Source organism: Hippoglossus hippoglossus, chromosome 21, assembly GCF_009819705.1.
Source record: "Hippoglossus hippoglossus isolate fHipHip1 chromosome 21, fHipHip1.pri, whole genome shotgun sequence".
NCBI lineage: Eukaryota > Metazoa > Chordata > Actinopteri > Pleuronectiformes > Pleuronectidae > Hippoglossus > Hippoglossus hippoglossus.
In genome coordinates, this window is record NC_047171.1 from 6760355 (window position 1) to 6785904 (window position 25550).

At 43.2% G+C, this 25550-nt stretch overlaps 3 protein-coding genes and 1 pseudogene across 5 annotated transcripts; 2 read left to right on the top strand and 2 right to left on the bottom strand.

Moving 5' to 3' along the window:
• The first annotated feature begins 1173 nt into the window (after positions 1-1173).
• On the top strand, positions 1174-6289 carry LOC117754977 (FAST kinase domain-containing protein 3, mitochondrial-like). Of its 2 annotated transcripts, none has more exons than XM_034574353.1 (10): positions 1174-1282; positions 1780-2654; positions 2872-3022; positions 3196-3383; positions 3685-3853; positions 4137-4222; positions 4378-4549; positions 4714-4783; positions 5210-5324; positions 5438-6289. In XM_034574353.1, the coding sequence occupies exons 2-10, from the start codon at positions 1809-1811 to the stop codon at positions 5534-5536; spliced, it is 1896 nt and encodes a 631-aa protein (XP_034430244.1). In that variant the 5' UTR covers positions 1174-1282; positions 1780-1808; the 3' UTR covers positions 5537-6289. The 2 variants fall into 2 exon arrangements, with proteins under 2 accessions (XP_034430244.1, XP_034430243.1); XM_034574352.1 differs by lacking the exon at positions 1174-1282 and adding an exon at positions 1326-1522.
• An 823-nt stretch (positions 6290-7112) lies between these two features.
• On the bottom strand, positions 7113-19731 carry cfap65 (cilia and flagella associated protein 65). The gene is made up of 35 exons (XM_034574351.1): positions 19625-19731; positions 19385-19467; positions 18597-18784; positions 18349-18451; positions 17973-18139; positions 17619-17827; positions 16674-16810; positions 16358-16583; positions 15968-16236; positions 15688-15876; positions 15315-15550; positions 15024-15183; positions 14766-14894; positions 14373-14630; positions 14117-14256; positions 13905-13989; positions 13668-13814; positions 13004-13169; positions 12692-12820; positions 12361-12574; positions 12046-12174; positions 11676-11766; positions 11453-11538; positions 11163-11229; positions 10792-10902; positions 10341-10532; positions 9912-10070; positions 9476-9619; positions 9096-9212; positions 8849-8956; positions 8699-8749; positions 8374-8585; positions 8117-8230; positions 7341-7661; positions 7113-7227 (listed from the first exon to the last, which is right to left on the bottom strand). Exons 2-35 carry the CDS (start codon positions 19463-19465, stop codon positions 7185-7187), a joined length of 5178 nt encoding a protein of 1725 aa, XP_034430242.1. The 5' UTR covers positions 19466-19467; positions 19625-19731; the 3' UTR covers positions 7113-7184.
• Positions 7827-7935, top strand: LOC117755479 (annotated as a pseudogene).
• Positions 19732-20765: 1034 nt separating the features above from the next.
• LOC117754840 (motor neuron and pancreas homeobox protein 1-like) lies at positions 20766-25446 on the bottom strand. Of its 2 annotated transcripts, XM_034574158.1 has the most exons (4): positions 25420-25446; positions 23864-24368; positions 22676-22836; positions 20766-22051 (listed from the first exon to the last, which is right to left on the bottom strand). In XM_034574158.1, the coding sequence occupies exons 2-4, from the start codon at positions 24315-24317 to the stop codon at positions 21716-21718; spliced, it is 951 nt and encodes a 316-aa protein (XP_034430049.1). In that variant the 5' UTR covers positions 24318-24368; positions 25420-25446; the 3' UTR covers positions 20766-21715. The 2 variants fall into 2 exon arrangements, with proteins under 2 accessions (XP_034430049.1, XP_034430048.1); XM_034574157.1 differs by lacking the exon at positions 25420-25446 and having other exon boundaries at positions 23864-24561.
• Positions 25447-25550: the final 104 nt, after the last annotated feature.

Sequence of the window (25550 nt, forward strand, 5' to 3'; positions counted from 1 at the left end):
TTCTACTCGTAAAAAACTTGTTTATGTTTCAGGAACATTTTTTTTGCTCGTAGAACAACAGTTTTAAAACACTTTATAATGAGCTGTGACCTTGATTCCAACTTAACTTATATAATCAACTCAAGGGAAAAACATGTCAAAAACCCCTCAAACTTTATATTTTTTATTTTAGATAAAAGCTTCTTTATCAGTGAAACATAAAGTTGTAATTTTCAGTGATTTGAATGGGAGCGACTCATTACAGTATATTACCCTCATCGTGCTGCTCTACCTGTCTGTCTGTTTAGGATGCACATGGTTAATGCTGTTTCTCAGTCATTACTGAAGCATCCCCACACATAGCTTGTTTCCTCTGTTAAATGTGGATGAAATGAAGCTCAGCTGTGACTTCAGGCAATATGAGCTGTGAGGCGGCCCCGTTTCTTTGTAAATACCACCATCTTGTGGCCATTGTTCAAAACTAAGCACTGATTCTACAGCATTATATAAGTTAAACGTGGTAAAGTTCCAATTGCAATTCACACTTAAGGGGAAATAACATAAAGCCAAGAGACAACAAATGCTTTATCCTACATTTAATTATAAGTTTAGCTGCAATCAGCTGTGGAATTTAAGATTTTTTTAAATGTTAAATAATATTTATATGCACATATCAGCACAAAATCGAAATAAACTCCACAAGTCACTGATTAATATAATAAAACAAATATCACTGTATGTAATTTGTTCCAGTAAGTTTGTTTTGATCGATGATTTGATGCCACTGGACTTGTGGATAAATGACCATGATACCATGTTTTAGTTCTCACGCCATTACTCATGTTTTCTAGATGTGTAATAAGCTATTATTAGAATAACTGTTGGGTTGTCAGCCTGTGAAAAAAAAAAAAAACTCTGACTAACAGAAAATATATTCATTACCTTCTTATTAACATGTGCAGACTTAATGACTCATTGTGTGAAAACACAAGTTGATGTACAACAAACATTAAGACAGTTTTATGACTCAATCATTGGTGTAAAGAGATGAACACCAGCGCTGTAACTGTTCGACTGACAGATTTATATCCCTGCAGTATAAGTTTTTTGTCTTTTTTCATTTATATACAAGAGCATGAAAATATTGAAATTTCAACTCCAACAATATAATATAAAAATCTAATAAATTAAAACATTTTACAAACTTTTATATTTTATACCAACAAAGACCAACTCTTTGGTTTCACCTCCGTGGTATGGACACCAGTCTGGAATGGCACGGCTCGGCAAAATCAAGAAGCAGGTGAGATATTGTGTTATACAAATAAAAGTTGTTATGATATATATATTTATATATACACACACACACACACACACTCACACACATAGCGACCAGCCTGCAGTATGCACTTTGACCGCATGGCGGCAGCACATGTAAACACATGGGTCGCTTACACAACGCATCATGGATGTTACCAAACGCTGAGGGTGAGTTCGGTAACATGCTGCTGCTCCTCCACACAACCCCGCTGCCTCTCTGACGGTAAGTCCGGCACAGTTCACTGTATTCACGCGCTGAAGTCGCTTTACGCACAGGTTTACTTCAGATAAGATGATTTAAACCTGTGTTTTCATTGTCAAGTTGCTGTCATCCAGTTTTCACGTGCATCTGCTTCTTCTTCTGCGATGTGTTATAGTTTTCCTGCATCTTTGTTTTACTGCAGCTGATGTGTTGACGTTGCAAAGTGAACCACACGGTACGTAAAGGTCCCTGACGACGTCTGTCCTTGTCTCGTGCAGGAAGTCACTGTTACGTCACAGAAACAACAATGAAGTCAGTCTCCTGCCTCTCCTCGTCAGTGAGAGCTGCGTGTCATCACACCTCGGCGTGCTCCTTACTGAGTCCCTCTCTGGTTCGTCACAGTTCAGGGGGAAGATGCGCCCATGTGCCCGGCAGAAGTGTGGTGGTGCAACAACCTCGCGTAACGGCGGTGCGTCCTTATCACAGCATGTACGTGAACTTAGCGGTCGCGAGTGCAGCCCCTGTCCCCACCCCAGTGCCTCTGCCGGCGAGAGGAGACGACGTGCACCAGGTTGTAAGACGCACGCCCCCTGCAGCCGCACCTCACCTGTCTCCATACAGACCCCACATCAAACAACAGGGCAGTGCTGCAGCAGGAGTCAGCATCCAGTCTCTGTTTGAAGGGGATGTGATCCCCGAGCTGTGCTCCAGACTGGCAGACTCCCCCAGCAAGGACAGGGCAGAGGGACTGGCCACTTTACTTGGATCATGTGCTGAGTTTGGCTTGGGAGCCCAGAGCCCTGTCGTCCAGCGGCTGATACAAGAGTGCCTGCGTCTCCTCTGCAACGGGGACATCGGGGTGGCACAGCTCTGTCACCTGGGCGAGGTGGCCCACAACCTGGAGGGCCGCCAGTCAGCGGTGGTGACAGAGGTCCTGAACTCCATAGGTGCGGCTGTAGAAGAGGATGCTGTGTCTCCTGATGAGGCCGTCAGGGTCTACGCCCTCCTGGCTCTGTGCTACGACCCTGCCAGCCAGCGGCAGACGTCCATGCTGTCCACTTTGCACAGACACACACAGAGGCTGGTGCACCGACTGAAAGCCAGTCAAGTCAGTGAAGTCCTGCAGTCCCTGCTGAAGTTACAGCAGAGACAGGTAGGAAGAGCAGCTGCTGCTCAGTTTATTTCTCATTTCAGCTTCTACAGACACATTTCTGAACAGCACAAGCTCATTTACATTCACCCTGTAATTGTTTTGAATGAAATGATCTTTTATTTTACTTTACACATCCGAAATCTATACACACAGTATTTGCTGTACGTGAAGTGTTAGGGGAGGACATAAGACTGATGCTAACATTTTGTCTCCACAGAACATTTCCCTGGTGCTGAGGCTGATTCACAGGGCATCGCAGCTCTTCAGTGTTTTCAGCGACGATGAAATAATGAAGGTTCTCTCTGCCCTGATGATCCTGGGACAGCATCATGCAGAGCTCCTGGCTGCTATGGAGAAACACCTGCCAGGTGGGACTGACTTGGGTTCATTGGTTGTTTGACTCTGATAATGTTTCATTCTTCAAGTCTTTTTTCGTTTTAGTCACAAATATGTGTGTCCTTTCTGTGGCACAAAAATGTAAGAAGGGGCAAAACATTAATCATGAAGTGCTGGGCCTTGTGTGTGTGTGTGTTTGTTTTAGGGAGGCTGGGAGAGTGCGATCCAGAGCTGATCAGCACCGTCATGGAGTATTGTCTACAAATGAGGTGCCGCTCCGAGCCGATCTTTGAGGCTGTGGCTGAGAACTTTGTGCGTCATGCCGAGAGACACACAACTCTTCAGATAGCCAAGCAGACGGTCGCCATGGGGAGACTCAACTACCTGCCTCAGGTGCTGAACAAACCCAAACCCCACTTGAATGCATATCTCACTAGCCGCTTATCTTATTGGGTTCGTAAGTTCAACATGTCTTCGTCTACGTCCTTGGATAAACTACAGCAGAGGGCTTAGAAATTAACTCTAAATGAAGATGTATCATTGATGCATCGTGTGCAAGATGATTCAGAGAACTCCGTTTTTTAAATAACTGACACATAAATTCATATTCTCTCCTAAAGTTAAGGCCAACACCTCAGTTTTACATCACTAGAGAAGAAGAGCACGTTCTAATGTATCTCCCCTTCACCCTCAGTGTTCCAGTCAGATGTTCCAGAAGCTTGAAAGCATTCTATCAACAAGGTTTTCCCAGTTCCAGCCTCGCTCGCTGATAGAGGTGCTGCACGCCTGCATCCACCTGGAACGCTTCCCGCTCAACTACACATCCATAGTCTTCAGTCCCTACTTCCTGCAGAGGCTGCAAGGTAACGACAGGACTCGTATGAGAGAGACACTCCGTCACATGTTAGGACAAACATTCACATACACACTGTCTGTATGTGTTCATAGTATTTGTACTAAGTTTAGTGGAGTACATATCATAGTTGTTTTACTGTTTTCATAGAAAAATGGCACAAAAGCTACTGATTTACAGCATGTGGCTGTTTAGCATGTCTGTGTATATAATGTGATGTACATGTCATGTAGTGTGTATGTCATGTAATGTGTAAATGTGTGTGATGTAACCTGTCCTTGTCCGTCCCACAGCACAGGGGGACCCACTGGACAGGAAGGCACTGGCACAACTGACACAGCTCCATCTCTCCACCTCATTAGAGTGTAAACACTACTGGGTGAGCATCACGCAACTTAAGAAGGGTTATTTATGTTTAAATGGGGCCTATCCACTAAGATTACATTGCTGAATTAATAATAAGCAATGGAGTTTCATGTTGTTAAAAGATTGAGTCAGATAAGTGATCATTTTCCTCGATGTCGTCTTCTTCAGGGTCCCAAACTGCCCTCCTTCCTCCATGTGAAGAGGTTCTCCTCTGTGGACCAGGCCTTTGAGACACCTATGGACAGTCTCATGTACAAACTCGTCAAAGGGCCACTCAGACGGCTGCTGGGGGGGAAGTTCTACTCAACCACAATCGTAACTCCAAGTGGATACACTATAGGTAAAAACGGCTTTATTGGAACATTTTAAGGTGAATCTCTTTAAGATTCAAAACTAATGAACAAAGTGGCTCATGACGCCAGTAGCTAACCTGAATAAACCACATGTTCCTTGTTGTTACTGGTGTACTGATGGATATGGTTTTGTTTCACTCTTCTTCCCAAGACGTGGAGATATGCCTGGATGAGGACGGGTATGTTCTGCCTCTTCCTCAGTGGGATCGCACTGACAGGAGGTAAGAGACTGGCTACAAGGCCCAACATAAATTCAATCAAGCCACACAAAATTGCACACACTCAGATTATCAGTCTCCTAAATATGCTTGATTTCTTTTCTTCAAGATCCAGGAATGATTCCCGGGGAAATTAGTTAAAATATCAAAAAAACGCCCGATCTTGCAATGTCACAGAAAGTGAAAATAAATTCCTTAATCTGCCTCTTTTTGGCCCAAGTCCTATTTATTTTGTGGAAATTGGAAATTCTGTCGATTTTGCATAATCCTACTTACAAATAAACAAACAGACAGGGGCGAAAACATAACTTCCATGGTGCAGATAATAAGATATTAAGACTATAAGACATCCATATCCAAGCACAGCCCTCCAAGCACAAGCAGTGTAGTTGATAGATGGATGATATTATTATTTTTGTTTCTGTGCAGGATGGCTCTGTGTTTAGACGGTAAAGGCCGTTTCTGCAGCAACACGCAGCACCTGCTGGGGAAGGAAGCCACAAAGAGGAGACACCTCCGCAGGATGGGCTATGAGGTGGTGCAGGTATGTGTTCATCACCAAACTGGGCTGTATTTTTTACATATTTAACTTATTCATCTATAAACATCCTCATTTTTCGTCTCCACTCATCAACAACCTCTGTTATTCTCTGACAGATCCCTCACTTTGAACTGGAGAAGCTGAGAACTCAGAAGGAGCAGATTCAATATCTACAAAACAAGATCTTTCCCACTATTTTCAAGTTCAACCGCTGATGTCAGTCACCTCACAAGCTCAGTGCAGCTTCAACCAGAGCTTCTTCACTGACTTTAAATGGTTGATCAGTGTGTAACTGTACCAATCAACCAGCCTTGCACAGAACGGGACAGAAACATCAAGAAGATACAAGTTTTAGCGTGAAATGGCTTCAACACATTGGATTTAAAAGCCCAATAACCCAGATATAATTTAACTGAGTGATCTATTTTTTATTTCTTCCCATGTGCCCTTTTAGTTTTTGTCATTTTATGAAACAAGCTGCCTTACTTTGAGCATCAAAGTAAAAAGCGTCTACAAGGTATCTTGTATCAAAGCTGTCTTACTGAGTGAAAGCAGAGGCTGGATATGTGTCATTTTCCTCAATCAAAAGACTTTAAATAAAGATTAAGATGAATAAAATCCTAACCCAGCTCTTAACAGTGTGAGCAGCTGGAAAACTACCTCCCTGAGCATATGAGTGACTGTGACTTATGACTGAGTGTAGCATTCATGTTATATGTATAGCTTCCTGACCTAACCACCAATTCAAGGAGCAAAATCTTTGACAAATAATTCTTGATTATTTATGTTCTGCTATGACTTAATTATGTTGTTCAATGGACGTATTGTGTAAATATTGTGAAACGTTGTTGCTTCTATATTTGTCTTGGCCCTGTTGTACTGTTTGCACCTGTTTTTGTTGGGGCAAAAAAAACGAGTATGAAATGATTAAACTCAAAATGAGACGTACATGAGATGTACAAATCTGTGACAAGGAATATGCTTTATTTTGATGTATGAAGGTGGAACATAAATTGCCTCACTTCATGTTTTGGATCCGTGGTTTCATTTCAGAGATAAACTGTCAACAAAATAGGTAATGGGTAACCGTGGCAGCTATTTATCAGACTGAATGAGAGCAGCACTGAGAAAAACTGGAATCATATCAATTATTTTAGGTAGTGGAGGAATAAATGGATGTTTGCAGCATGTTGTTGGCAGCACTGCAAACTGATCTACTAGTATACTACTACTAGTGATATACTAGTATACAGTAGATCACTGTCGGGTCTGTGGGTTAATGATATTTCAGCAGTGAAGTGGTCTTTCTGGTTTGTGGCTCCTGTTGTTCTGCTGGCAAGACGCCGTGTAGAAACAGCTCGTGCTTGAGTTCTTAGGCAGGCTCTCGCGTCGCTGCCTTTTGGAAGGTTTTAGCAGTCTGCTTCAGGCAGGCCTGCTTGATGGTTGGAAGAGCTTGGTTAGGGAGCGGCATCTACGCCTCCTGGAGAGGTGATAAGAAAGAGAGAGCACCAATTTCTCCTCCTGGAGAAGTCAGAAAAGAGGGGGAACTGGGCTTTTATTGGCCTGGTGACCTCATGGGTCATGGTGACCAATTGTGGATAAAAGTTGTGTCCAGGGGCAGGTTTTACACCGAGGTGTGAAGATGAAGCACCCTGGGAGACCGAGTTCTGGAAGCTCTACTTTGTGTCCAGAGCAAAGAAGACATGTGGTCAGGCTTTGGCTACACGTGTAGGCCCAACCTTTGTTCACAAATAGGTCCCAACAGGATTGTGGGAAGAAAATAACGATTTCAATGAAAACAATAAACAGACGGGTCTCTAGGGTGTTGGGTAGATGGTGAAACTAAGTCCCCACTGTTTCCCTTTAGCTGTTCTCCTCAAACGTGGCTCTGGACGTCCTCCCGGTCCTGATGAAACACACATAATATTTAACTTCTGATTCATGCAAACAAATCATGGAAAGAAGTAGCGCCGCCAGAGCTACTGCAAGTGTGTGTGTGCACAATGAGTCGGTCTTCACCTGGTGGAAACAGGTGGCGAGATAACGGAGCGTGGGTGTTCTGTGAGACCAAGCTCTCCTCTGACAGCTTCCATCATCATGTTCTGGAAGGTGTTCAGCAAAACATCTCTGCTCACGTCCACAGGCGCACGTTCAGTGTGTTGTTTGTCCCGTGTTCCGAGCGGTGTCGTCCCTGCCCTGTCCACCGTGTCGCGCTGTTCATTCAGGCAGGGAGAAGATGGGGGGCAGTGAGAGGGAGTCGTTTCTGTCGGCTGGTAGTCGACGGGCTTGCAGGCCACAGTGAACAGAGACTGAGCGAAGGCTGAATCATCGACTATGTTCCTGGAAAAGGAAGAGGGAGGAAAATACATTAATAAACGTTATGCTCGCCCCATCTGTCCAATTTGGTCTTGGATTTGTTGAACTTTACAGGAGTATAAATTTGATAATAATGAGGACAGTCGCATTTTGACCTGTATAAAGAGCCTGTGTACATGAGCTCTTATTGCTTACGGCTATACCACTCTGGACACATATGATCTCGGAAGCTAAGCAGAGTCGGGCCTGGTTAGTACTTGGATGGGAGACCAACTAGGAATACCTGGTACTGTAAGCATCTTATTTAATCTCAAATCAGCAAAGGATGCTGCTGCTTCTCTAGTTCAGATGACAGGATAGAACAACTTGATGTTTGAATCAATAACGGGTACAAACCAGCTTCTAGCTTACATAAATAATTATGCTTTACCAGACTGTGAGTAAAGAGAATAATTCTTTTAGCGTGATCAAGGTGTTACCATAGCAGAGAGGTGAGAATGTGCACAAAGGTGTCCTTCTCTGGGCTGTGTGATGGCGGGGGCAGCGTACCAGAAGTACTTTCAGGTTTCTGGGGCTCAACTGACTGGAGGCACCTGAGGAGGACACCAGAGACAAAAAAATGATTACGTCAGCATATATAAAAAGATTTCTGAATGAATTTACAATGTAGAAGCTGTGCATTGATATATTCCGGGTTTTTCTTGGTGATTTAAGTGCGTACAGTTAAAGATGTTACCTGTGAAGCTTATTGAGCTGGTCAGGAAAGCGTGTGTTATACTCCAGGAGCCCATGGGAGTGTGCTGTAACCTCCAGATGCAACAGAACAGGCTGCGGTGGTTCGGGCTGCCTCGGTATTTTTGCCATTTCTCGCTGTGCCCGCCGCTCGACTCTCGTACACATTGCACCCGCTGTTTCACAACCTCTACTGGCACAGATAGGAGGAAGAGTCTGGAGGGGAGAGAACATTCCACATAACATTCGTGACATTTGTTTGTTCTGCATGTCGGTGAATTAAATTGATTAGTATGATATTCATACACAGGGCAGGAAATGAAGGGCACCTTATATTTCCTGAATGGTGACTCTTTCCTTAATGACGCTGCCACAGGCTCCTGTAACAAGACAAAGAATACCGTGACTACACCGAGGAAGGCTGTTACATCATTGACATTTTGAAGAACAACCTTATGGATCAGATCTCTTTGGCTTACTGAAAGCTTCTGGTCAGTGATGGTGAATTCATCTCGCTCTTTCCGCCTCTCTTCCTCCAAATGCTGCAGAGCTTTTTGATATCGCGTCAGTGCGACTTCCTGAAAAGCCTGAGGTGGACGGGAGAGGAACAAACTGGTCATCTTGGAAAATGTGACTTAAAACTACAGTGTTCCAAAAAAAGTTGACAAATGAAACACTTATTCAGCTTGTTGCAACTTTACATCCTCACTCTTATTACTGTGGTACCTGACAGATGAGATCCGGTTGATAAACAGTGGGGAACTTGGTGGAAGTGAAGGTGACGACACAAAGATGAACCTCCCCTGGACTCAGAATGCCTCGCTCTGGACAGATCTGCAGAACCTGACACAACATACACACTCAGACCTCGTCAGCTCCTTATGCTCAAGTCACCCGACACATTTATACAAAAGCTTATTTTTATGTCAGTCTTTTCAAGCTAATCATAGAAAGAAAAGATGACATCACTGTTATATGACACATACATGGCTCTCAGGAGTAATACAAGAAAGGAGTAACTTCTCATTTCTTGCTGACTAGGTCTAACTTACACAGATACATAAACGATTATACACAGGCTCCAAATGGAGGAATTCTTCCTGTACCTGCTGGTTGCCCTGCTGGGGAAGGTCCCATGTGTAGTGGACAGTGTCTGTGCGAGACACATTGGTGAGGAAGAGGGTTCTTGAGGCTTGTGAGCAGACAGGGACGTCGCCCAGTGAGACACTGTCTGCAGACAGAAAAACCAACTACACCACACACACACACACACACACACACACACACACACACACACACACACACACACACACACACACACACACACACACACACACACACACACACACACACACACACACACACACACACACACACACACACACACACACACATGATGATACAATGAGGGACAAACTGGTGGCAATGAGCAGAATCCAATTGATTTGAAATTAAAACATGATTTGAGGGATTTTCATAATCAAACAGCTCCGTGGAGGAAAGTGGGCAGAGTCGTATTTAACTGTTCAGAGTGGCTCTCACCTGTCCTGGGAACGGCAGCCTCTGGACACAGGGCGCAGATTCCTTAGTATCACTGCAGTTTAATGTGTTTGAGGAGTCCAGTGTTGGAGTATCAAACCCACATCCCTCAAACCTCACCAGTGTCGAGTCCCCATCCTGGATGTGGATAGGGACGTCCATCTAATGATACACAAATTGGAAACAATCAAAACTGCAAATGGAGATTGGACATTCGGGGACATTGTGGGCTGAAAACCAAAAAGGTAGAAATACTGTGATATGCAAATAATTAGAGGACCAAACATCTGTGTATCTAGATATTTTCTATTATATATATTTTTTTCATATTACAATATTTGGTGCCTACAGTTAAAGCTGGATAAACCACGACAGCAGTTTTGAAGGGACACTAGTAACAGGACAACAGAGAGCAGACCCAGTGCGACTCACATGGTACATCTTAGCCTCCAGGGGAGAAAAGATCCATTCCAGCACGGCCGTCTTCCCAGCAGGGACCTCTCCCTCGGGACTGAGGCAGCGCAGCACCGGATGGTTAAAGTTGTCGATCTGTAGCTGCGACAGCACAGCGGTGTCCACCTCATAATGGACTGGCACTGAGCCCGCATTGTATATTACATACCCCTGCAGGACAAACACAGATTTACAAAAGCAGAGACACTTTGGTTTTTCTCTAGATGTTTATAGAAGATTCAATTGTAATATCAACAAGCATTAGACTACAATATAGTAGAATATAAAGAAACCTGTGGAAGCTGTTCAACTGAATATAAGTTAATACATAAATATTGTATGCTATTACTCATAATGTAACATGTTTTTTAGTTCACAGTGAACAGGCCACTCATATGGACTTAATGTGAGAGAGAGATTGGACACACACCTGTCTCGGGGGACTGCAGTCTCCAATAGTCATAGAGGTGAAGACGTGTCTTTTGAAGGCAAAGTGGAGATACGGTTTGTTTCTCTCCACTGTCACCCCCTGTAGGTTGAGCTGTGAAAACACAAGTATATGAAGTTAAAGCTACGAAGAGTTCACCATCCATAGTAAATTAAGTTACTACTTTTCTACGACAGCTAAAGGACTAAAATAACTGAAAAAGCAGCACCAATACTGCAACAGAAGTTAAATAATAAATGTCACAAAGGACTTGATTTAAAATGTGATAATATCATTAATGTCAAACAATGGTACTGGTGTGTTGTCGGGGTTGAACTATAAGCCCCATGCAGTTATCTAGAGTTGTGTCTCACCAAGATCTCTCTGCCATTACAGAGTTTTAACACAACAGCAAACCGATTCGTCCCAACCAAGTCATGACTGTGAAGGAAAAGGTAACAATTATTTTGATATCACATAACTAGTGTAATTTCAAATACCTAGAAGAGATGCATTCGTCTAAAAAGACATATTTTGATCACTTTATAGGGAATTATTTTCAGAGTCAAAATAATTCAATAAATGCAGTAAAGCCTAATTGTTGTTGCCGATGTTACCAAACCACTCAACAGTCTGAGCCATGTCTTGTTCTTCAATCTCTTACCTGTAGCTGAAGAGTACTGCCCTCTGCTGGCCAGGCTGCAAAGTTGCAGAACGAGGAGAAATGCTGAACAGACGGTTATTTTGAACCTGTTGAAAAGATTAAAAAGATTAAGAGATATTTGAGCTTTGTCGCTGTATTTTGCAAGTAAAAATATCTGCGCCTCAATAAATTTTAATCAAAAAAGTGATATTTAATATTCAGAAAACGTCCTTCTTGTACTTACCTTCATCTGGGACAGCTCAGTGCTGCTGAACACTCCTGTCTCTGCCCAGTAGTCCAACTCTATCTGCTGGTCCTCCGGAAACAAGAACGCCCTGATAGTGAAGAGCAAGGGCCGTGAATTATTCAACCAGGGGTCATTGGGACAGAGATTTGTAGAAAACCTATTCAAATGACCACTAACAATGTGTGAAATCACTATTTTGAAAAAAAAATTTAAATTATGTATTAATGATGTATAACAGCCAGGTCTGTTACACTGAGCTGAATGCATAAATTTAATTATATTTTACAAACATGAAAATAATTTAAAAAGCAGATATCTTTCATTGTGGATGACTGTGTCCTCTGGAGTCTGTGGTTTGCTCACTCACCAGTCGACAGGGACAGAACCAGGGTTGTGAAACATCAGCCTAAAGGTTGAGGGCTCTGAACTAATGGGAGCGGCACTGAAGTTGAAATCCAACATGGCTTTGGTGAAGGGGGAAGGACCACTGCGTAGACTGGGGATCAGAAGAGGAAACAAAGCAATGTAGACACCATAACATGACAATGTACTGTATATACGAGATTCCTATTCTACTAAAAGTAACCCAAGAAATTTGTTTTACTGCTGTTTATTATATTTTATTTTATTTAAGTCAAATTAACAAACAACTTCAGTGTTTCTTCCACATTCTGCTCCTTACCTTTGCTTGGTGGGGGTTCTATAAATGAGTTCTGCAGAGGAGGTGTTGGACAGCAGGTGCATGTTGAGGCTGTCCAATGAGAACAGTTTCCAGAGATGCATCTTGCTGAGTGTGCCCAAACTCCCTCCACCGCATACATCAGTCACCTGCAGTGTGGGGAACACACCCTTCGCTCGCACTTCACACATGGCCTTTGGACAGGTTGACACTAACCCTGAGAGGAGAGATGAACACAGGAAGGGAGGAAGCAGTAAGTATGAATAAATAATAGGAAGCACATGCAGGATATATTCAGGTCTGTAGAGTTAATGTTTGAGTGTCTTCTATCTACCACTGGCTTCTGTTGTCTGGTAGCTGATCTTCCACAAGTACTGGCCTCGTCTGTGTGGTCTGAACGTAGATTGAAGCAGCATCGTGCAGCGTGAGGCGATGATTCCTCTCTCACAGTCCAGCTGTAGAGCTAAAGGGGACAAATGTATATTTAGTGTGAAACACTGGTTCAACTTCTGTCTTAGTCCTGGTCAGCACTCTTTTTGTTAAACCTACGGCAGAAAGGCTCAACAATAAGGACGTCTCATTAACCTTTCCAACTACTCGACATCATGCATGTACACAAATTGAACACAAAAATAAATGAGAATACCACACGGCTCAGTCTCAGGATCAGAAACGAGTTCCTCATCCTGAAGTGTCTGCTGCACCGAGAGTTGAAAGGACACAGAACAGGGGCTGTTGTTCACCAGAGGAATTTCAAATGACCGGTAATTTCCAACGAGCGTCTCCTCCACATCCAGGACGGCTTTTTCTGCCTGGCGAGGAAACAAACATGCACACGCTGCTTGGTTCTGTTCTCTTCAAGGACAATTCATGTTCCAAATGTGAGCTGAACAGCCAAGGAGGTTGGTTTGTTTGTTTGCAAGTAAGATTACACAAAAATAATTAAAACGATTTCCAGGAAGCTTAGTGGAAGGATGCAGAATTGGTCAGGAGAGCAACCATTAAATTTAGGTGTGGATCTGGGGGAAGATCCCAGAATTGTTTTACTTTCTTAAACATTTCGAGTGCATTTTTCAATATTGTCACTGTTTTCTCAGACAATAATTCATGAATTTTGAAGATTTTTTTTTTTAGGGAACTGATATCTATGAGTGTGGGAAATTTGGTGCAGCCTGATTGAAGGTAAGGGGACTGTTGGGCCTTGGTGGAGGTTTATTCTCTACTGATTGCCATTCTAGTTTTGAAAATTGATGTGCAATAACAATACATACAAAAGCATAAAACTACAAAAACAACAATGACAGTCCTACCTCTATAGAGCCTTTGGAGCCCATTCCCTCCACTGTAAGTGTGAGGACGGACTTGTTTCCTCCATCAGTCTGGCTCGGCCAGAAGGTGAGAATAGGTTTGAGTGTGTATGTTTTCTTTGCCAGCGGACTGAAGGACCATGTCTGGATCTGTAATCGAAAACTGCTCAGTAAATGTTTTCAAAAAGTTGCAAAGTACTGTCTCCCTGCACCGCATCTTTGATTCTCTCAGTCTCTCACCAAGATCTCATTGGGATGCAGTTCACCAGCATCTGGTTCAACAGAGATAAGCTCTTGGTTCTGCTCTTGAATGCTCCATTGGAACCTATCGTGAAGGACAATCAAAGACATCCAGCTGTAGATTAATGATGCTGGGATAAGTCCAAACTACCAACAATACATTGACAAATGCCAGAAATAACGGACTAGACTAACAGCTCCGAAAAACCAACCGTAGAGGTAGACGGCTGAGATTCCTGATGTGGTGGGAGCGTTGTGTTCGTGAGCCCACAGCTGTTGGCTGAAAATATAAACTGCCATCTCCTTCCAGAGACACACACAGCTTCTCCACCACACTCACAACTGTCAGCTCCTAAAGGTGACGGAGACAAAGACGCACAGATGGATAAACCTGCAACAAGTGTGACTATCAGCGGTATCGAGAGTCTCAGTGGGAACCTCTGTATCCCTATGAAGTGTAGTAAGTACCTTAGTGGGTCTGTGCTGAGCTGCATTGAGCTGCAGCTGTAAACAGAAACCTTGTTTGGGACTCTCTCGTGTGGGAGTCGTTCTGAGGGTGAAGATTTGGTGAAGCCCAGGTTGGATCAGACCACAGTGCGGAACAACAGACACTGATTCTGCCAGGGCAGGGTTGGAGCTGAGGTCCAGACAGAAAGTGAGGGGCAGTTCTCCACAGTTCTGGAGAAGAGCCGTCTGATAAGAAACAGCACTTATGCCCGGAAAGACCTATAATGAAGAACAAGCTAGAGTTACCAGAGCAGTGTTACAAAGTCCTTCTGTATTGATTTTATGGTATAGTTTTAGTTGGACAAATACAAATACACAGAAAAAGATGAGAAGGGGTACTATAATACTTCTCACCACTTGAGGGGGCTTCAGAGAGCAGCATGGGATGAAGTGTTCTTTGCCAGGATGAAAGGAGTGGCCGATGACTCTCACTGTCACACACCATGGCGGACACAGCACTCGCTCACCGATGTGATGATTATCCTGGAGCATCAAGATTGTGAGGGCAAAACATAAGTCAAACACAGTTTTTTGACATATTAACTCAAAAAAGCATCTTTGCTTGTTATGGTGGACATTTACTGTTGTATAGAAATTTTTTTTTTTCAGTACCATTTTATAGAATGCAAAGCACTCCAGTTGCGCTCCGTGAAAAGCGTTGAGCTGCTTGGGGTCATAGGTCACTCTGAATGAGGTGGACTTCAGTGGAGCCAGGTCACATGATGAGGGAGAGACAGTGAATTGAGAGTCTTGTGCATCAGTCCACACCAGGCTGGAAGAGAAACCAGACAGAGCACGGAAAACCGTAAAACAGTTATTCTCAGTCAAGTTTCACACAGATAAAAAATATGTATGTTGGTAATGTAATATTTAGAAGCCACAGTCCGAGGCAGGAAGTCATACCTGAGCTTCCCCCTCGTGTAGTTGGTGATGGAGACAGACTGAGAAGTAGCGGATGAAGTTGATAAGAAGGAGGAGGACATTTTGTGATTAAATAGCAGCTCTCTTGGCGACACAGACACGTGTGGAGACGATGAAGAACTGGAGGAGACGGGATCAATGCACCCCAAGCAAGACTGGTAGAATTCCTCCATGGGAGTTTTGAGCACAACGGCAGAACTGTCTGGCCTCTGATTTGGCTGCAAGAAGACGACACAGAGAGCGAGTCAGAGTCACAGAGACACGAATAAACCTGCACTCTGCCCTCTACAAGGGACATCTGTAACTTCAAGACATTTAAATACACACATCTGCATATCTGTCAGTGGCACTTTACCTCCTCCAGGGTGCAGTGTTGATCCTGCTGATCGACACTAGGTTCTTGCTCCATGGCACTGAGAGTGTCTGTTGGGCTCTGTCTGCGGTACCAGTGAAGCTTGTACAAAACCAGGTGTTCAGGTTTCAGTATGGCTGGTTTCTGGAGCTCTGAGTGGCAGGTTCCAATCAGGTCAAGAATCAGAGGGTCCTAGAGGGAGGATTAGGTAGATAGAGAGGTGGTCTTGATTATTTGTCTGTCTGTGTTCTGAGTGTGTATACAGCTGCATGTTGGTTCTTACCCGGTGCAGTATGACACATGCTACTCTCCTGTGGTGTGCGATGGGCTGTGTGGGCCTGTAGACTGCAGTCAGAGTGGTTTGGCTGTGTGGCTGAACAGTGCCACTTGCAGGCTGGATACTGAACACACTATTCCCACTACAGTCAAGGTCCCATTGGTACACGGCCTCGACAGGAGAAGAATTAACCAGCTCCACTGTTTGTATGCCTGCTTCTCCGTCCTCAACGCAGCCAAAGTCCAACACAGAGGCGGACAATGAAAGTTTAGGACCTATAGTGACAAAACGAAATATGTTTATTCATTTGTATGTACTTCTAAGTTCTGTGTTTAAAATGCTCTCCCATGTATTTTTTCGATTGTGTATGTGTGTGCCTTATTGTGGGTCCCTTACCTATACAGCTTCCAGCAAGTTTAAGCTGGTCTTCATTAAGTGCCCCTCTGCATTTTAGAGATAGGTACTCAACCGAAACAGTATCCACCACAGCAGGAGAAAAGGTGACTGTAGCTCGTAGGGATCCACCGGGCGCCACTTCACCCCCGGTGACATCACAGAGGAATTCTGACCCCAACAAAGGCACCCCGCCAGGTAGACGTGACAGAGAGAAAGATGAGGTTACCTGGACAAGGGAGTAAAAGAAGGGAAGAGGGGGGGTTGAAGGTCACAAAGTGTTGACGCAAGCATTGGTGCATCTGTGTGTACTACTCACAGCGGAGGGGTTGAAGATATCAAAGTGTTTCTGCAAACTTTGGCCGACAGCCACAGAACCAAAGTGCACCACTGGAGCCCCCTGTTCTTTCTCCTCTTTGGCCGCAGGATATCTCAGCTGAAGATATGGGTATTTGGCTAAAAGAAGAGGCAAGACAAATTCCTAGTGAGCAAGGATTCGTTCCTGCATCCCAAGTGGTTCACATATTGTCAGCATATTAAAAATGAAGCTGTAAGTACAACTATGGAACATGTGTCTTTGCTCAAATTTGTTATACTGTAATGGAAATTTACTTAATAACTTCTTAGTTTATGCTTACAGCAGACATTTCCATCTAGGGTACAGCTTGACATAAACTTGATGGTGCACCCACTGTCTAGCATGTGAGCCCATTGTCTATTCATGTCTTGCAGAAGCTGATCCTGAGGTCACCTGAACTCTTTAGTGACCTTTGCTGCACTCTGGTTGAACTGTGTTTATCCTTTGTTCGAAGAACTCGGCTGACTGACAAAACACCCTCAGCATACATAACACTATTTCCTCTCGTACACATTCAGGATGCAGCCTATAAGTCACAACTTGTCTCGGAATCTCGTTTATTGACCAATTTCCACCACGATAGATACAAGGCATTTTCATAAACATGCAGGTCTTGTTTGTTTTATCAATTTTACATTACTGGTGCAACCAACCAGCCATCGCATTGAAATCAAGCTGCAGTCTAATGCATAGATTTCAATTGTGTAATTAAAGCCCATCCAATTACATGTACATCACAAATTTGTTTAGGTAAAGATGATATAGTTTGTGTTTTACACATCTACCTCTGTTGTCAAAGATAGTAAGTTTAATTCATAACCTTTCAAATCCATTCAACCACACACACCAAGATCTATGCATCTATTATACTAATCAAGTCCTGTCTGAGCTACAAGTTCAAAATACCTAATCCCTGCAGCAACACGGTGCAGCAGCTCTCTTCCTTGTCCTCTTCCTCTCCAAACCTGCAGGAAGCCTGTTGCCGGTGCACCAGTGCCTCTTGTGGCCGGAACACCACAGTGATGTGACACTCCTGACCAGGCTTCAACAGGCCGTGGTCAGGGCTCAACTGGAATGGTGCACCACACGCCCACTGGAAGGAAGTCTGGAGTTTACTGGGAGAAGAGGAGTATGCAGAAAATGGGTAAGACACAAAATAAGAAGAGCAGAGTAAGGGATTAATGTAAAAGAGAAAAGTAAAGTTCTAAGTTTCCCCAAACACACACATATCTACATACATGTTAATATACGCGTACGTACCTTGCATTTTTGAGTGGGAAAGTGATGTGTGAGGAGTGCTGAACAGCACAAAGTGGCAGCAGCACGGAGTCAGGAACCTCTAAGGCAAGACGGGGAATGGGGGCCCGGAGCCGTACTACCACGCTGCCCTCTTTACTCTGAAACCCAATGCTGTCCTCATAGTCATACTGTCCGGGAAAGTTGAACAGAAAAAACAGACAGAAGTCATGAAATGGGCATTGAGATCATTGAACATCCTTGATGGTGAGCCGACAAAGTTGATTATGAGGTCTGCGATTTAAGAATATAAGGTATAATTCATTGGATTTCAAAGTCCTGTAGCACATCATATTCAGAATATATGTGAGTTTAAGTGCTGTTAAATTTGGTAAATTACCCTCTGTAGTGGTCTAAAGGTGATAAGGATGGAGAAAGACATCCCTGGGCTGAGAAAGATTATCTGGGGACAGAGGATGGTGAAGAACTTGGACTCCGGAGGCCTGTAAGGGGACAAATGGGTTTGTGTTAGCCAGTGGATTCCAATCAAATCTCTAGTGTTCACATTATCTTCACAGCACATAATACATGTGTCTGTGTGAAGCTTATATGTGTATACATGAGTGTGTCTGTGTGCGTTTGTGAGACCTCAGGTGTAGCCTCTGTATCTTATTATGAGTGTTCTTTAACACTAATGTTTTGGTGAAGTCTTTTCCCAGGTCCCAGTCGTCCCAGAGCAGCTCTGGCCTCGTTTCCAACCCTAAGAAGCCGATTCTTCTGCTGGAAATACGTCGCTGGCGCTCCCCTCCCTGTTGTCTGTGGTGATTCCTAGGATCCTGCCAGGTGGGGAATGCAAAACGTTTGAATTTTGGAAAAATAAAAGTGATAAACGACTTGTTATAAAGACTCATAGTATAATAGATGAAATAAAGTAAGTATGTAATGGTCACTGTAGAGCTCAAACATCCATTATATTGTGGAACCGACCAGTAGGAATGGATGAGATCACACATAAATAAATCTGCATATTTTGTGCCTATGTTCCATTACGTCAGCAACAACTGATGATTAATGCACAAATGAACATGTCAGTGTTATTACAGTGCTGGCGAGTACACTGGCTATTGAGAAACGCTGTAGCCCTCGTGTTTAAGGACATTTAAAATAGACAAATATTTACTTAATTTATGATGCACATTTATGGTCCATATTCCCTAAAATTGTCCCTGTAGTAGCAACCTACCTATTTATTTATTTTATTATATAAGTAATAAATAGACAGAGAGGAAAGACAAAGACAGATTTATGATAAATCAACTGTAGTGGCTCATTGGGGGGAAACAAAGTGACCAAATATAAAACACAGGTTCAGATTAACTTGAATAAACATCTGGTACAAAGTTATTAAAGATGCCAAACAGCTTCTCTTCAGTTACCTTGGTGTCCTCTCCAGCGGTGGGGGGGTGCCGTGGTGCACCTGAACCCTGGAGGTCTGGACCTCGAGCCTCGGCCAACATGCCTGTGAAGAGAGACGAGGCACTGACACATCTACTCATCAGACAACATGGAGCTCAGCTGTCAGCGTCGTCCTGACGGTTACTGTGGTAAGCGTTTGTAACTTTACACAAACTAACGTCACTGGAAACAGCTGGTCTCACGCACTGACTCGTTCTTACCTTCGTTCACACGTCAAACAATAAAGTCTGACAACTTCGTTTCTGCTTTTCAACACGAAACCACCGATAGCAACAGGTGCTCATAGAGGGGCAAGCTCAAGTCGTGGCAGCGGTAGCTCGTAGAGACACTTCCGGTGTCAACATAAACTGCCACTGGTGTGAAAAGGCAGCTGCCTTTGAGGCCACGCTGTTTAAAGACAGCTGCCTTTGATGCAACGCTGTTTGGCATCTGCCTCTGCTGCCACACTGTTTGGAGTGTCAGTGATGGTGACTGTTAATAATATGGGCCACAGAGCTGCAATAACAGACACAGCAGGTTTTACATGTGTCAAAAATGGCAAAAAATATTATAGTAAGGACTGGGTTAAAGTGACTTTGATATTAAAAAATCTTTGAAGTTCACAAGGCATTATTTGGCTAATGCTACATTAACAACAGCTTCTCACCATCATCATTTCAGACAGAGGAGTTAAGTCATAGCAGATTTGAGTCTGTTTATGTAACTCATTGAAAAGAAAGCCTGGTTCCAGTTTCAGTCATTAAGCATCATGTTCCATTGACTATAGGCTACAGAAATAGACATGTGGAAACACAGGAATGTACAGATGGTAATGCAGCGAAGTGTCCACTTGTCACAATAATAACAAGTAAGTAAACGTTCACAAACTGGTCCCAGTCTCCCTGAGTAAGTCACAAACAGAGGTAGTTACCCGCGGCAGCTGCCTTTACAAATCAGTGGCAGTTTCTGTTGCCACCGGAAGTGCCTCTACGAGCTGCTGCTGCTGCCACGATTTGAGCTCGCTGTTTATGTTTGACGGCCATTGCGTTTCCCTGGCAACGAGTAGTTGTGTCCGTCGCTATAGTGACGACTGCAGCCGCGGAGGGACATTCGCGAAAAGGCTTTATAGAAAAAAACACTAAACTATTTACCAAGATTCACAGGTTGTGTGAGTTGTTGAGAAACTGTGATGGGATGGACAAGAGACATGCAGTGTCCCGGGAACCAGGAGGTAGGCTAATCCTGGCCATTCAATCAAAATAAAATAAAATAAAATTATGAATTACACACATTGTCATTCACTTTCACAGTCTGAACCATTTAGACTCAAAAACACACTCATGATATCAAATTTATTTTTTTAAAACAATCCCCTTCACAAAAACCTCTAGTGTTGTACAGGTGAAATATATTAAATTCTATCATTTTAAATTAACTTGACAACACCATGCGTAATATAAGAGTAGTTTACAAAAAACAGGGAAATTGCCTTATCAACAGTAAACATCATTTTCCATACAGTACATGCAAGCATTTCCGTGTGTGTGTGTGTGTGTGTGTGTGTGTGTGTGTGTGTGTGTGTGTCTTCAACTAAATATAGCATGCAGTTTCACAGATAATACAAAACAAAGAGCTCGATATTAATAAACACAAATCCATGACCATATAGCCATAAAAAAGTACAACAATAACCTGAGTAGCATTTTTCTTGTCATACCAATTATAATGCCATAAAACTTTACCTTAGTATAGCCTGTAAATCCAAGTCAATATTAGTCAAATATGTGTCCAGTATTTGTAACAGACCAGGAAGCCCTGATAACAATGTAACACTGACACTCCTTACAACAGCTCCAAGTAAAGTTTTACGTCTTTTCAACCTCTCCCTTCCATAAAAGTGCCGCCACCCCCTATTCATACATTATCAGTACATGTACATTCATGTATTAATGGGTTTATTGCAGTTTACAGCTTTTGTTTGTAAAACACAGGCAAATCATGCACACCATAAACCTATTGGAAATATTTTTGATTCTGAAGTCTCATAAGTGGCCACTGAACCATTAAATCTCCAGGTGCACAAAGACGGCGTCATCCCGGTTTGATTTCATCAGCCTAAGTGCAGATGTCAACGTCCTTTTCTGCTATATCAGGAGCGACAGATAAAAATATGTTTCTATGGGTCAGGCTGTAAAAAATGAATGATCCTTTCCATGCGAACCATGTTTGTGCTCCTGATTGCATTGTGTATTGTCTTCTCAAGAGTAATAAACATAAAAACACATGCAATAAAAGCATGCAGGACTTCAACGCTATGGGAAAACCCCACTTCTCGTTCTTGGGCCTCCCTCCTCCAGCTCCTCCTGTGAATAAGTGCTGTATTTCCCTGTTCCTCCTACGGCGTGCCTCATGAAGCCTGCAGATCCTGCCCTCAGCACCTCCATCTCCTCTTTTTCATCCTCATCCTCCCCTTCCAGCTCTTCTTCATCTTCAAGGCTGGAGCTGTGCGAGTCCCCCTGAGGCTTTGCACTGTGCATATCCATCCCATTTCTCTCCGCATCAGTCAGTGGGGAAGTCAGGGCTGCTTGTTCCTTGGCTTTGCGGCTTCTCTTCCACTTCATACGTCTGTTCTGGAACCAGATCTTAACCTGGTGGAAGAAAACAAGATTAAGAACATTAAGAATGGTGGAGAGTAAGCTTGAACATATCCTGGGGGACACTTTTGTGAGTGATAAATGAAAGGAGATCACACTTGAGTTCATATTTAGGTCTATTAAACTGTTGTTTCATCAAAGTCGCATAAAACATTAGCACTATTTTCCCACTTTCCCCCTGTGCCCATATATGTGATGGATGAAATATTGGTGTTCAAATGCCCTTATAAGGGAAATGAGTGAGCTGGAAGTTGTGCATTGTAATAAAACCATCATCTGGTGAACTTCAGTTTATTTTAGGAGAGAAACAATAAGCCTTCGTTTAGGTGCCAACAGATCTTGTCTTAGCTGGACAGCAAAAGCCAGATGTGTTTTTTTAAATAAAACTAATATAATGGGAAGGATGGAAACCAGGTTTTTTCTATTTCAGCATTTTCCTAAATTTAGCTGCAAGAATCCAATGTTTACTCTTATTCACAGCCTTATGATGTGTCTGTGTGTGTGTGTGTGTGTGTGTGTGTGTGTGTGTGTGTGTGTGTGTGTGTGTGTGTGTGTGTGTGTGTGTGTGTGTGTGTGTGTGTGTGTGTGTGTGTGTGTGTGTGTGTGTTTGGGGCTCACCTGAGTCTCAGTCAGCATTAGCGAAGTGGCCACCTCGAAGCGTTTAGGCCTGGACAGGTACTTGTTGAGCTTGAACTGGTTTTCTAATTGCAGCAGCTGCTGACTGGTGAACGCTGTCCTGGGCCTCCGACACTTCCCCAACAAACCTGCCTGGCCTGGAACTGAGAGGGGCGGAAAACAGAGGGTGGCAGTTATTCTATGCACTTATCATTATTTGCATTTTTTTGCGTTTCTATAAGAACACAATAGTCATTTTACTGTTGTGATGAATTGTGGGCCTATAAGAGAAAGAGGCCTGCAGCAGTCTGTCGGTGGTAGTAAGTAAAAAGAAGGAACATATCTGCACCACAACACCTCACACTGTTCCAGTTTGTTTTCCAGTTCATTGTTTGGATGCCACAGACCTACCTACCTACCTACCTGCCTGTCTGTCTGTCTCCCTGCCTGTCTATCTGTGTTCGTTAACATTTATTGCCCTGATGTGAGGTCGTGGTGAGAGGATATTGCTTTGAAGGAGTAATAAACCATCACAGAGGTCCATTACCTTAATGAAAACACCATAAATGTTATCAATTGATTAAGTGGTAGGTCTACGTCAAGTGTTACCTTTGTCATAAATGTTGCACGTTATTTTTACGAGAGAGATTGTCCTTAAGCGACACAGCAGCTCAATGTCACGGTTCTTTGGACACCAAGATCTAAACACAGGTATTAAAGGAGGCCTTAAAACATGAACATGAACGTGTTCGTGGCCAACTTGTAACAACTGGACAGAAACTTGTCAAAAGAAACAACAACAAAAAAACATGTATAGTCTTGGTGCAATTTAAAGAAATTCATTTAAATGGAAACATGAATCAAATGATCTGTTTTATTTTAATCAGGTCTAACGCGAAATGTAGCTCCTGTATCCTGAATTTTTAAAGATCTTTGGGTCAAATAGCCATTAAGACTTAACTTATATTTTAAGGAATTTCTTAATGAATTGGATGAAAAAGAAAAAGCAGCTTCATCCAAATAAAAAAGACGCTGCATATAGATTTAGTATATATTTATTATATAGGCCTAATCATTCTATAACATACTATTTACTATGTCACTATATATAACCTGATATATTGAATTTCTTTTTTTTATTTGATATAAATTTATACATATTATCTTGACATTAATGCTGTAGTTTCTCACCTCCATATTCTCCAAATCTGGGTATCATGAACCCGGCTCTGATCCAGGGCTCCAGCGGCAGAGTCCCCGTCATGCTGGCCCCCTTGTGCTGCTCCGCGTACGGCTGCATCAGCTGCGTAAAGCCGGGGTATATGAAGGCGGGGTGCTGGCCTCCGAAGGCCGCCAGAGGGTACATGGAGCCCGGGTGCATTCCGAAGAGACCCCCTTGGTGCAGAGCAGTGAATCCCGGCTGGGACAAATTGAAGAGCTGGGATTTGTGCAGGAGTCCCGGGGGAGCTGGAGAGGAGTTGATCGGGTTTGGATGCGGGGAGGGCGTCTCGGAGCCGCGGGTTGACAGCGGACTGTCGCCGGGGCTCCTGCTGTACAAGCCCGGGGACGCACCGTCGCTGTCCGTCCTCTGCTCCGCGTCGTGCGCCAGCAGCGCGTCAATGCAAAAGTTCCTGGATTTCTCCATGATGGAAGTCACTGCGTCCAAAGAAATCTCCACCGAACAGCTGAAGTTAATCTACCAGAAACTGATCTTTTGTTATTTTATATTCAAAATATTAAGTGGACTGAAGAAATAAACTTTAAACTCTATCTCTAGTTTCTGTGTGAGCTTTGGAAGTTTGGTTAAACCTCTATCATCACTCCTCTCCCCTGAAGAAATGTCTTCTGTCTGACCCACTCCACTTCTGCCATGCGAGTAGAAAACACTACACACACACACACACACACACACACACACACACACACACACACACACACACACACACACACACACACACACACACAGTGTACTGGAAAACCCTCAATAGAGCTATAAAGTCTGCTCCCCTGTGATTGGCCACAGCCCTGCAGGACAGGGGCTGGGTGTAGCCTATTCTTTCTACTCAAGGCTTAATCCATGGAGCTCCAATATACTTAAAGTATAGTACAATAGCAACAAAAGATATATATATTATTGTACGGAAATTGTAGTCATATTAGAATCCTGCAGGGAGTTTAGAGGTAATACTTCTACAATATTTTCTTGCACACTTACAGTCTTATTTAGTGTATGACTAATGTGTGTTTCTTTATTTCTTGCTTGCTCTTTTACTTTCTGTCTCTCTGTTATCTTACTGACCTGCCACAGGTGTGATTAAGTTTGAGCTTTCTCACACTGCCTATCAATGTTCACAAGCATGTAGTTCACACTCAGACAGACATTTTACATCTATATCGCCTTAATTACGTCATCTCACTTTAGGGACACAATGAAATTCATCATTTTACAACTAAGTGTTCATTAGGTTTTTATGGCCTGCTAAGGTTGACAGAAACCCTGCAGCTCTTATCGCTGGTTTGCTGCTATTATGGCTCATCACCACACCACGGAGCAGATAAAGGAGCAGTAAACTGACAGAGAGCAAACTTATTCTCCCTGCTCGCAGAACCGTACAGCCGCACAAACAAAGTACGACCGGGTGACACAAAACCCACACAGCTTATATACATTTCAGGTAAATTACTTGCAACAGTGCATTTTACAGCCAAAGATATATACAAATGTATGTACATTTAAATACACTTACATCTGCTGTACCATCATTTTACAGGCTTTGTAGGTCTAATGCACAACTTTGTATAGTTTCAGCTATTTATCTCTAAATCTGTATTCATATTTGGCTTCTATACTCTGCCTCGGTTACTAGTGTTATATTAT

Coding starts and splice junctions, on each gene's coding strand:
- LOC117754977 (XM_034574352.1), top strand. CDS start 1,384: ATGCACTTTGACCGCATGGCGGCAGCACATGTAAACACATGGGTCGCT. Junction 4,550..4,713: donor TCCAAGTGGATACACTATAG/GTAAAAACGGCT, acceptor CTTCTTCCCAAG/ACGTGGAGATATGCCTGGAT. Junction 5,325..5,437: donor TGGGCTATGAGGTGGTGCAG/GTATGTGTTCAT, acceptor ATTCTCTGACAG/ATCCCTCACTTTGAACTGGA.
- cfap65 (XM_034574351.1), bottom strand. CDS start 19,465: ATGTTGGCCGAGGCTCGAGGTCCAGACCTCCAGGGTTCAGGTGCACCA. Junction 15,877..15,967: donor CATGTGTCATACTGCACCGG/GTAAGAACCAAC, acceptor TCCTCCCTCTAG/GACCCTCTGATTCTTGACCT. Junction 14,631..14,765: donor CTCTGAAGCCCCCTCAAGTG/GTGAGAAGTATT, acceptor TCTTCATTATAG/GTCTTTCCGGGCATAAGTGC.
- LOC117754840 (XM_034574158.1), bottom strand. CDS start 24,317: ATGGAGAAATCCAGGAACTTTTGCATTGACGCGCTGCTGGCGCACGAC. Junction 22,837..23,863: donor CAGATTTGGAGAATATGGAG/GTGAGAAACTAC, acceptor CGCCCCTCTCAG/TTCCAGGCCAGGCAGGTTTG. Junction 22,052..22,675: donor TAATGCTGACTGAGACTCAG/GTGAGCCCCAAA, acceptor TTCTTCCACCAG/GTTAAGATCTGGTTCCAGAA.